At 51.6% G+C, this 12,183-nt stretch overlaps 1 protein-coding gene across 1 annotated transcript in view; it reads left to right on the top strand.

Moving 5' to 3' along the window:
• Window positions 1–8,041: 8,041 nt before the first annotated feature.
• The window catches only part of LOC144180559 (endothelin-converting enzyme 2-like), a 42,323-nt gene continuing 38,181 nt past the window's right edge, over window positions 8,042–12,183 (top strand). Inside the window, exon 1 of the mRNA XM_077708888.1 lies at window positions 8,042–8,167. Within this exon, the coding sequence (XP_077565014.1) occupies window positions 8,136–8,167 (32 nt within the window). The 5' untranslated portion in view covers window positions 8,042–8,135. The remainder of the gene's footprint in view (window positions 8,168–12,183) is intronic.

Here is a 12,183-nt window from a genome sequence, read left to right as displayed (position 1 = left end):
CTGACTATCGCGGAGTCCAAACGCCTCCAAGCGAGCTCTCGGGTCGGGGCACCAGTTTCGCGCACAGCGCTCTCGATGGGGCTGTCTAGCCCAGATTCAAGCACATACCCACTTGTGGTGGATTGTCCCATATCCAAGTACATACATCGTCGGACGCGAGACGTGCACGGCACACACCCATTTAAGGAAGTGGCCATGATATCTTCATTACAATCACCCCCCGGCAAAGAGAGGAGCCATCCTGGCGACTCAAGGGGATGCGACGACGAGGGGGTCATAGTAGGGCTTCATACGCTGGACGTGCACTGTTTCGCGCCCTCGGCGACGAAGATCGGTCGTGGCAGCGATCAGCTCAACTACGTAATTGACGGGGGACGTTTTCTCAAGAACTCTGTAGGGTCCATGGTAGTTAGCATGGAGTTTCGGTGAAAGACCGGGCGTCTTGGACGGTATCCACAGCCACACGAGAGATCCGGTGGCATAGGTAGGCGAGGTGGCTGAAGCGTCATGACGAGATTTTTGGCGCCCTTGATCCGCAGCGGTAAAGGATCGAGCCAGTTGAAGGCACTCTTCGGCATGCTTAGCTATCTCGGAAATGGGCCTGCACTCGGAGGCGTCGGGTCGGTAGGGCAGTATGGTGTCTAGGGTGCCGGAAGGCTCACGCCCATAAAGTAGAAAGAAGGGCGAGAAGCCCGTCGTCGTCTGTGTCGCCGTATTATACGCATACGTGACAAATGGCAGAACTAAGTCCCAGTTTGAATGATCCGAAGAAACATACATTGAAGGCATGTCGCCAAGCGTGCGGTTAAATCTTTCAGTCAACCCATTGGTTTGCGGGTGATACGCTGTAGTTATTCTGTGAACAACTTGGCACTGGGTCAGCAGGGCTTGTATTACGTCCGACAAAAAGACGCGTCCTCTGTCGCTCAGAAGCTCCCTGGGCGCACCATGGCGTAAAACAAACCTCTGAATGAGGAATTGTGACACGTCATGGGCTGTAACGGTGGGGAGTGCGGCTGTTTCCGCATACCTAGTCAGGTGATCCACTGCAACAATAATCCAACGGTTGCCTGCAGTTGTGGTGGGGAGAGGCCCATAGATGTCGATTCCAACGCGATCGAAGGGCGCGCGGGGCTTGGTAGTGGCTGCAGAGGTCCTGTAGGATGTTGCGGCGGAGACTTGCGGCGCTGGCATTCGGGACACGAGCGGATGTACTTCGTAACAAACGTGTATATCCCGCGCCAATAGTAACGGATGCGCAGCCGCTGATATGTTTTTAGGACGCCAGCATGGGCGCATTGCGCATCAGCGTGGTAGAATGAACAGATGGCAGAACGCAAATGACGGGGAATAACTAGCAGCCATTTGCGGCCCTCGGCGATATAGTTGCGCCGATATAGGAGGTCGTCACGAACAACACAGTGTGAGGCCTGGCGACGCAGTGCACGGGACGCCGAAACGGTGGACGGACTCGACAGGTAGTGCAGTATGGACGCGATCCAGGGGTCTTTTCGCTGCTCTGCGGCCATGTCGTGTATGTCAAGTGACGCCAGGGCGCAGTCCGTCGAGGAAATGCAGTCATTTCCGACTCGACGGGACACCGAGAAAGGGCATCAGCGCCCGTGTGTCTGCGGCCGGACCGATACACAACGCGAATGTCGTACTCTTGGATGCGAAGAGCCCAACGACCAAGTCTGCCGGACGGGTCTTTCAGTGACGAAAGCCAACACAGCGCGTGATGGTCCGTGACAACATTAAACGGGCGTCCATAAAGGTAGGGGCGGAATTTGTGAATCGCCCAAATGATCGCCAAACATTCTTTTTCCGTCACTGAGTAATTTCTCTCCGCCTTTGTGAGAGTACGGCTGGCATAAGCAATTACGTACTCCTTGGCGCCTTCTCTGCGTTGTGCGAGCACAGCGCCGAGACCGACACCACTGGCATCAGTGTGTACCTCAGTTGGCAGGAGGGGGTCGAAATGTCGCAGTATTGGGGGTGACGTAAGCAAACGCCGTAAAGATACGAAAACTTCTTCACAGGCAGGCGACCAGTCGACAGGTTCTTCACTGGATCCACTGAGGAGTTTCGTCAAAGGTTCGATTATGGTGGCAAAGGTCCGTACGAAACGCCGGAAATAGGAACATAATCCGACGAAACTTCGGAGGTCTTTTTTCGTGGTTGGTTTCGGAAATTGGGCGACTGCGCGAAGCTTCTCCGAGTCGGGAAGGATGCCATCTTTTGATACGACATGACCCAAAATGGTCAGTTTGCGAGCAGCAAAGCGGCACTTTTTCAAGTTTAGCTGTAACCCAGCAGATGTGAGACATGTTAAGACCTGTTCTAGGCGCTCCAGGTGAGTGGTGAAATCGGGCGAAAACACGACAATGTCGTCTAAGTAACAAAGGCATGTTTTCCACTTGAGGCCTCGTAGAACACCGTCCATCATTCTCTCAAATGTTGCGGGCGCGTTGCAAAGTCCGAAAGGCATGACGTTAAATTCGTAAAGTCCATCAGGTGTCACGAAGGCAGTTTTTGAGCGATCAGATTCGGCCATGGGGACTTGCCAGTAACCTGAGCGTAGATCGAGTGAAGAGAAAAATTCAGCGCCTTGCAAGCAATCAAGAGCGTCATCGATACGAGGTAGTGGGAAGACGTCTTTGCGGGTGATTTTGTTCAGACGCCTGTAATCGACGCAGAACCGGATGGACCCATCTTTCTTTGTGACAAGCACGACGGGCGAAGCCCAGGGGCTTGAAGATGGTCTAATTACGTTGCGCGTGAGCAGGTCAGCGACGTGTTCGTCAATCACGCGTCGTTCGGAAGGTGACACTCGATAAGGTCGCTGCCGCAGAGGGGCGTGGGATCCGGTATCTATTTCGTGGGCAACAGTCGACGTGCGGCCCAAGGCGGTCTGATGACTGTCGAAAGATTCACGGAAGCGATCGAGAACGGCAAGAAGTTGGTCGCGTTGTGCTGGGGTGAGATCTCCATCGATGGATCGTTGAAAAACATCGGGAGTTGCCTTGCTAGGATGAGGGCTCAGGACATTCACCGAAAACGCGGATGATTCCTCCGGGACGGCCATGGCCAGAATGGGGTCGGTGCTTCCACGTACCCGAGACATTCCCCACGATATAATGTTGAAGGGCAAGACGACGGGTTGCCGACAAGCATCACACTGGACCCACATTGGACGTCGAGGACAGCAGCGGGCAAAGGCAGGCATTTCCGAGACGAAAAAACACTCGATGGTGTGAAAACAACTGTTGAATCAGGCTTGACGTCACAAGAAACAGGCACAAGCACGGAGGAATTGGGCGGAAGGGACGTGTCGTCCGTCACGATTAACCTGACGGGCAGGTCATTCGATGGCGGTTCGCATGACGGAAATAGTTCGACCTGAGCACGAGCACAATCAATGATGGCGTGATGACGTGAAAGTCCCATCCGAGGATGATGTCGTGAGAACACGAGGGAAGGACAATGAACTCGATGATGTACGTGATGTTTTGGATAGCTACACGAGCGGTGCACATGGCCAATGGTTTCGCCTCTTGCGCGCTTGCGGTTCGGAGAGTAAGGTCGGAGAGTGGCGTCGTCACTTTTCGCAATGAGCGGCAGAGGCGTTCACTTAAGACGGACACAGCGGCACCAGTATCGACAAGCGCTAATGCGGCTACACCTTCAACAGTCAGTTCAATAACATTGGCGGGTGAGGAACGAGGACTTCGGCATTTAGACGTCGTTGCAGTTCTTGCCTCGGGAACTGCAGCCGTCAGTTTCCCTCGGCGGGTGGATTCTGGCGAGGGCGCATGGGGGAAAGGGAACGGGTACGCGGGGACGAGGAGCGGCGGCGTGAAAAGGGCGGTTGGTCCGCAGGGTATGAACTCGGTGCCGCGCCCGTGTCAACTCGAGCGAAGTACTTCTGGGGTTCATAGTTGGGCGCTCGATGTGGGACGTCGTTAGAAAACGATGGCCGCCGGCGGCACATACGGGCCACGTGTCCGGGAGTGCAACATGCGTAGCAAATGGGGCGGTTGTCGGGAGTGCGCCAGGGGTTCGGTGTTTGAGGTGGCAGTCGGTTATACGCCATCGTCCGCAGATCTGTCGTGCGGTAGTAAGGCTGGAAAACGCCTGGTTGCAGCTGTCGGACTATTGCAGCATAACTTAACGGTATCGTCCCAGGAGAGGCAAGAGGTGAGGCCACCGGTGGCGCAAGGGGCACTGCCACCTGGGGTTCGAGTGATGCCGCTACGGATGGCGCGAAGGACACCGTGGAAGGCGAAGCAAACGGGGCTGCTGCGGCGCGGGCACAGGCGCGGGCACAGGCGTCGGTTGGCCGATTGAAGGGAGCGTCTCAGCAACCTGCTCTCGGACTAGGCGGCGCACATTCGCAGGAAAAGGACAGGCAGGCTCAGAAGCACTGGGGAGCAGGGACAGCTGCCGCGTAACTTCTTCGCGTACGAACTGCTCAATGTGGGGCAAGAGGCACGAAAGGTCAGGAGGCCAGGTTAAAGACGATAGCGACCCTCGAGATAAGCCATCATCCGGCGACGGACGCTGGCGTGTGAAAACGCGCTGCTTTCGCAGTTCGTCGTAGCTGAGGCACAAATTTGTAACCTCGCTCACAGTCTGCGGGTGCTTTCCCAGCAGCATCTGGAAGGCATAGTCCTCAATGCCCTTTAAAATGTGCTTGATTTTATCGCACTCGGGCATCTCCGGATTCACTCGCCTGCACAGGTCCACGACGTCTTCTATATAGCTTGTGTATGTCTCGTTTTCTTGCTGGGCTCGCGTGCGTAGGCGTTGCTCAGCGTGAAGCTTGCGGACAGCGGGTCGAGCCAACTCCGCCAAGAATCGGGCCTTGAAATCCGACCAAGTTCGCGCATCGGTTGTATGGTTACGGAACCACATTCGGGCTAATTCGTCCAGATACAAGTCGACGTTGTTGAGCTTCATGGTGTCATCCCATTTATTATGAACGCTCACCCTTTCGTAGGAGGACAACCAGTCCTCTGCGTCGGTATCGTCCTTGCCGCTGAAGTGGGGAGGTTCGCGTTGGGGCAGAACACCGGAGCACATGATGGGCGCGGGCTGCGGCGACGCCATTTCCTGGTCGATTCGTCCAGCTGCGGGTGTTAGCACTCGCTTGCTGCGTAATTCCAGGTTGGGGACCTTATAAGGTGTACGACCTCCACCAAAGTATAGAGGGGTTTATTGGCAGGAAGGCAAAGCAAGGCCTGACTATCGCGGAGTCCAAACGCGTCCAAGCGAGCTCTCGGGTCGGGGCACCAGTTTCGCGCACAGCGCTCTCGATGGGGCTGTCTAGCCCAGATTCAAGCACATACCCACTTGTGGTGGATTGTCCCATATCCAAGTACATACATCGTCGGACGCGAGACGTGCACGGCACACACCCATTTAAGGAAGTGGCCATGATATCTTCATTACAATATATATATATATATATATATATATATATATATATATATATATATATATATATATATATATATATATATATATATATTGTAACGCTACATAACTTGTTAAATGTTGTGCACAGTAGATGACATTGACTATGTCTCAGGCCAATCCCGCCGGTGAAAACGCCGGGGCGACGAAGAGAAGAACGAGGTGCTTTTTCGCGTATCCAGGCTCGGACACGACGCTCAGCGACGGTCCTCACCCAGGTTTTTTAAATAAACCCTCAGCTCACCCCTCAACGCCTGAGCGTCACCGTAACAGTTTTTGGTGAGAGGTATGGGGTACGACGCCGCGGACAACAGAGTCCCAGGATCTGCGTCGAAGCCGTCGCGTTGCTGGCCTCCCGCCCATCCAAGAAACGATGGCTCCGCCTGCAGGCAGTTCCAGACACCACTGACGGGCAGCTGGCAGCCCCATCGGGAACACCGGTCATTTTCAGGGAAGGCTGGAGAAGACGTGGATGAATGGCTCGCTCATTATGAAAGAGTGAGTAAATATAACCGCTGGGATGCTGTGGCCCGACGCGCGAACGTCGAAATCTACTTGGCGAGACAGCACTGACGTGGTTTGAAAACCACGAGGCAGCGTTGACCACATGGGAACGGTTTGTTAAAAAGAAATTACGAAGGGATTTGGTGACTCGATAGCGAAGAAGAAGAGGGCCGAGCAGACGCTTCTCCAGAGAGCGCAAGTGCCCGGGGAAACATGTACAACTTACATTGAGGAAATCCTCAAGCTGTGCCGGATCGTTGACGCCAGCATGCCAGAAGGTGACTCAGTTGGGCATGTCCTCAAGGGGATCGCAGAAGACGTATATAATTTCCTTATCGGCAAGGACAACTTGAATACCGTCACCGATGTGATTTGCCACTGCCGTGCGTTTGAAATCTTGAAGGCGCGCCGGATTACGCCCAAGTATGACCGACTGGCCGACGTCACAACGGTGGCCAGCGTTGACGTCAGGTCGTCTGCCGACCTCTCTGCGACTATCCGACAAATAGTTCGCGAGGAGCTCCTGCGGCATGGAGACGTAACTCGTTGCTGGACACCCTCTTGCGACGGAAGGTTCCTCCGCGATGCGTCAGCTACTTGTTGCCATTCAACAACACATTTTGGCTCCTCATCGCCGTCGGTCAACGTTGCTGACGTGGGCGACTACCAGCGAAGGGGCGTGTACACTATGGCGCCCCACTACCAGCCACGGGAAGATTTTCATCGTGATTCCCATCGTACACAGGGCGTCTACTACCCGGAAGAGCACCATCGCCCGAGTTTTCCAAGAAGGCAATTCTCGCCTGGTCAGCAGTAGTCCCGTCGCGAACCACCCACCTGCTATCGATGTGGACTAGTCGGCCATATTTCGGCCACAGGAAGTTGGTTTTCCTGCCGGGCGTAGCGGCGTTCAAGGGCATCAGTGAGACACTAAAGCTTCGCTTAAACAACTAGATTTCAGGAAGCGCGGTGCGGGTGTAGATACGGACGTCGCTGCGCGATGCTCCAGTGTCGCGCGTTCCCGTGGACGCCGTCATTGCGAAAGCGCCTTCGAGGCTGGTGATCAAGTGAACAAGTATCTTTAATGGTCTTTGATTAGACAAAAGTGAATCGTAAAATCCACACGTTATCTGTCGTACAGAAAAAAACGGGATGTTTTCTGTGCACACAGAGTTAGAGTGGATGACTGCGGAACACGGTTTCCTTTACTTTACGGTTGCCACGCAAGTGTAAATGTTGATTAAATGGGCTGGAACTGCTGTTGTCACCGTCTTTGCTTGGATGGGTATGAGTATAGCTTGTTGCAGTAGACGCCAACTTTCGTATGACGCTATGTATTCTGGATGATGAGTTTGTAATTTGTCTAGATGAAATAGGAAGCACGATTGACGTCACGGGAAAAATTTAACTTCCCAGCTGCTTAAGTAACGTTCAAACATGATTGAACTGCGTGCATTACGTTTACCATAATAATTTTGCACAGGTGGGTGTGACAGAAAAAAAAAACCAGAATGGAAGTCATTCGGCGCACTCATTTTATACGGGCGTTTTTCTAATAAAGCAACCATTAATTTGTTTGTGTAAAGTAACCCAGGATACCTTTATATTTTGCTGCGCTTCATCACCACAATATAACACCGTTCGCTCACGTGCAATAAATCAATACGAATTCTTTTACTTCTCTGTGAGAATGTGGCGAATACTTTCGCTTAAAAATATCGTTCATTTGTGCTTACTTAAGACATGGATCCTCCAAAAACTTTGCTGACATTTTTTACACCTGTTTCACATTCCATCTGTGAATCTCTGCAACGGAAATTTTATCCTACAATTTTGAAACTGCTTTGCATCGTTTTGTATATTCTTAGCACTTGCTACTTTTTCAGATTACTTCCCTGATAGCTTCAGTTTCCCTAAATGAAATGCACCAAAAGAAAAGTCATTCAAATTGAGGCTGATAATACCATCGCAGATATTTGGCAGGACGTGATGGTCGACCCGGTCGACGGAGTTTTTACCAAAACATAGTGTAGTCTGATACTCCGCTTTTTAGCGATGCCAGGTTCGACGGTATCTCATGGGCTAAATGTCTCGGCAATGAGAAGGAGAAGAGGAAGAAGAAGAAGAACAACAACCCGGGATACGTCGACCGCATCATGAGTTCGCTTGAAACACCACTGCCGAGGAGGTAAGATACCACTTCGTTCAGCTTCAACAGTGAAGCATTTATCGCCTAAGCCGCGACGTTGTTTCGGAAAGGGAGACGATATCACTTGCCAAAATAAAACTAATTAGACACACCTGCAGGCTCTTAATGAACGAAAGGTGTGATCGGGAATAATTGGAGTAAAACATTGGAAACTCTCCGCATTTGCAACAAATTGCAAGCTTTTAAAGGTCACTAAATAGAATTCCGAAGGCTGGCCTAGACCTTTCCCCCTCTCCTCGCGCCTGAAAGCGTTGTGGATGCTACGGGCTGATAAGCTCGGAGCAGCACAGCCTAGAGACACTTGTTAGGGCCCTTGGTCTCCGAGTTAGGTACAGCTATTCGCTCCGCTCAGCGTTATGTCAGGCTTTTTTGGTGAAAGCCACATTGACCTTGTAGATGGAGTTGCGCCGTGCCCGAGAAATCGATCTTGAGGTGATACCACTTTGAATCGCTGCCGCTGGAAGTGCCGCGCATCACCGAGCGGCAAGTGCTGCCGCCGCTCCAGTGCTGCCCCTCCTCCCCCCTTGACGGCCCGGGCGCATGAAGGGAGAGTGAAAAAAGCAGGAGGACGAGCGCAGTCGAGGCGTAAAGGAAGGAGTGAGGACGCCGGTTGACATGTGCCAAAGTTGTCTGCGCGGTGTCAGTGGTGAAGGCATTAAGCTGCTTCGGCTCATCGTGAAATGTGCCGCTGGGCTTGGTAATTTCTTAAGCGAAAACGTGAGCACGACTGCGCTTAGCTAAGGCTAAAACTAGTTAAGAACGGGAACTTCCGCGATCTAGTTGACGAGACTGCTTTTTCCTATTAGGTAGCCTTCTTAGCTGTTTGCTGAACGAAGGCGCCTCCTTGTTACATATACTGAAGGCGCCTCGTTGTTACATAAATTTTGCGCAAATAAATGTATTTTTCAGGTCGTTAACTTTGTTTTTAAAAGAGCTTACAGTCTTCTTGAACGGTGCGCGCATCAAAGTGCGACCAAAAATGTCCAGGAAACAGCCTAGTTTCTTGGTAATCGTTTCAATGTCTGTTCTTGAGTAGTCGCGACTTGGCTGGGTTGAGGTAGTGATGTTGCTTAATGGTAGATAGATAGATAGAACTTTATTTGAGCCCTTGAGGTCACCGTTGAGGCAGCCTCCGACGGGGCGGTCCCTTATTCACAGGGCCCATAAACGGCCAGCACTCCCAGGCCCCGGGCCACTAGGGCCGCGTGGGTCGTTGCGGTGGGGCTGGACCGTAGGATCTCCCATCGCTTTTTGGGGGAAGGGGTAGGGGGGTGGTGGTTGGGGATGGGATTTGTGGGATGGGGGCTTTGAGTGACGTACACTCGGCGATGACGTGTCGCAAGGTGCCTCTTTCTTGGCGACAGAAGGGGCATGTGTCTTCATATTGTTGTGGGAACATGGCGTGTAGTAATTTTGGGTGGGCCAGCGACTCCGCTTGAATTCTTCTTAATATTGTATGTTCCTTCCGTGTAAGTGTACAATGGGGTGCCGGCAGTGCGCGCCTCTCCTCCCTGTACATCTCTGTTATCTCTTTGAAGCTCGTGACGGGAGTCGGGTCGTCTTCTCCTCTACTCGCCTCCTCTTGTGCCCGGCGTGCCATCTCTCGGGCGTAGTAGTCGGCAATTGTGTTGCCAATTAATTAGGAGTGAGTGGGTTTCCATACAATCTCGACTACCCTTTCTGGTGGCTCTCTCTTATTCATAATGTGTGCTGCCAAGGAGGAGATCGTGCCTTTCCGGTAGCTGCTGTAGGCCATCTTGCTGTCAGTGACAACGACCTCGACGCCGGGTTGAAGCAGCGCTAGTGCCATGGCCACTTCTTCCGCTGTGGTTGGGTCTCGTGTCCTCGTAGATACTGTGGTAATTAGTCTGTTTCGAGACGTTACGGCCACTGCTGTTCTGTCGCTTCCCTGTAGTAGGGATGCGTCCGTGTACAAGACGTGAGGGTTGTCGCCGAATCTCCTCTCCAGAGCTGCTGTTCGCGCCTTTCTTCTTCCCTCGTCCTCTCCCGGCGTCATATTACGTGGAAGGGGCTTCGACGTGATTTTTGCTCGCCAGTGTTCTGGTATGAGCCTGGTGTTGGCATCAGCTCTATCTTCCATCCGATCTTCTGGAGGACCCTTCTGCCGTGTTCGGTGCAGTTGAGTCGCATCCTCTGGTTGGACAGGTGGGCTTCCCCAAGCTCGTCCACGGTGTTGTGGACTCCCATTTCATGCAGCCGTTGGTGCGTTTATAATAAATGAGAGGAGCCAGTGGTTTCTCAGACCGGGTAAGTATGAAATCAGGGAGGCAAGTTCCGCACGTCATAGTTAATATATAATCCACTATATCAGTGGCTTCTTGTGAGGTTCTAGTCGGTTCAGAAACAGGCCGGGAAAAAGAAAATAAAGAACAAAGCTTCATGATTTCAGTACTTTGAGATGAAGGTGTGTTGTATGTGGGGGCTACTGAAGACCAAGAAATATGCGGGAAGTTAAAATCCCCTATAGGAATATAGGACCAGTGGGGTGTCGTGCAGAAACAATACTCAGGGAATCGTGTAGTTCAGAGACAAAGTTTGGGGGATAGGAAGGTGGGTGATAACATACGCCAAAAACCAATTTCGGGTGGCCACTGTCAACGCAAGACCGTACAGACTTTAGACCAATATGAATGTGAATTTAGTGAGCTGGATAAGACTTTTTGACAGCAAGCAATACACCACCACCTTGACGCGCGGTTCAATCCCAGCAATAAATGTTAAAAGAAGATAGGTCGAAGATTTTGCTATCACAAATATGAATCTGCACTCAAGTTTCAAGGACTGCTACGATATCAGCGCTTAGAGTGTCAATGTCAGAATAAAGGGAGTCGTGTTTGCGAGTTGCACTGCGAGTGGATAGTTACTGAGACACATGGCATCAATGACCAGCTCCCTTCGCATTTTCCTTGCTGGTCGGGTTTTCCGACAGAACAAGCGCGCACTCCAAAAGCGGTGCTGCGGACGCAGTCGTTGAAAGCGGTGTAGTAGGCGGTGCCTGTTTGACTTATTTGATGCTATCAGATCCGGTATCTTACATGAAGCACTGGCCTTTTATGATTAGTTTGTTATTCCCTAACTGGTATTGGGGATAGTGTGGTTCACCTTTGCCGAATTGTAGAAGTTTCAGGGGCGAAACTCATCAGGGGCTCCAGCTATCGGCGTCTCATGTCGTCGTAGTATCCTCTAGTCCGGTACTAAAACAACAGGGCACTTGTTTTTCAATGCTTCGCTCAAGAACATAACGCGTACTAAAAGAACACACTGAGACACTAGTTTTTCATCACCTCGCGCTAGAACGCTTCGTGCTTAAAAAACACGAGACTTACAGCAAAGCTGTATACCTCTACCCCCCAATGGTTTCATCTCCGTGGGAAAAACGCATAAGCGCTGAGAACACACTTATACACTGCATGCTTCGCCCCTCCCTAGGTTTCCCGTTAGTTGAAACGACGCGGGATTTTCTTTTCTAGCAAGCTTAGTTGCGGCTGAGTAACATTCCGAGACCACAATGTCTAGTTTTTAAGCACCGCGAGTGGAAAGTATCGCTTCCTTGATATTGAAGCTGCGAAAGTTATTTATCACAGGACAAGATTTGAACCGTCACAGGTGCCCATGCCGTGAATGCGATTGACATCGATTCCAGAAGTTTACTTTCCCATCGCAAAAATAACCGCCTCGTGTTCGTACAAAGAAGCTCACACGAATAGATCGTGGATGAAATAAACTCGCTTAGAATATTTAGGGTTCAAGCCTTGGTTTGGTGCTGCAAATTCTTTCCATTGGTGCTGCTTGTTTGAAATGCTATATCGACAAAGAAATTCATGCTGATTTAAAGCACCTTACACATCAAACACGGGCGAAGTGATCTTTACTGCAAATGGACAAACATGCGTAATGTATCCGAAAGAAGTTTGCCTGCCTTATTGCCCACGTTCCTCTTATAGCTCTCGATGAAACGTGCGTTGCCTTCGTTT

This window comes from Haemaphysalis longicornis, unplaced genomic scaffold (assembly GCF_048455015.1).
Source record: "Haemaphysalis longicornis isolate Haplotype H1 unplaced genomic scaffold, Haemaphysalis longicornis Haplotype H1 scaffold_4, whole genome shotgun sequence".
NCBI lineage: Eukaryota > Metazoa > Arthropoda > Arachnida > Ixodida > Ixodidae > Haemaphysalis > Haemaphysalis longicornis.
The sequence above is the reverse complement of the archived record's forward strand: the minus strand, read 5'-3'. Positions and strand labels throughout refer to the sequence as shown.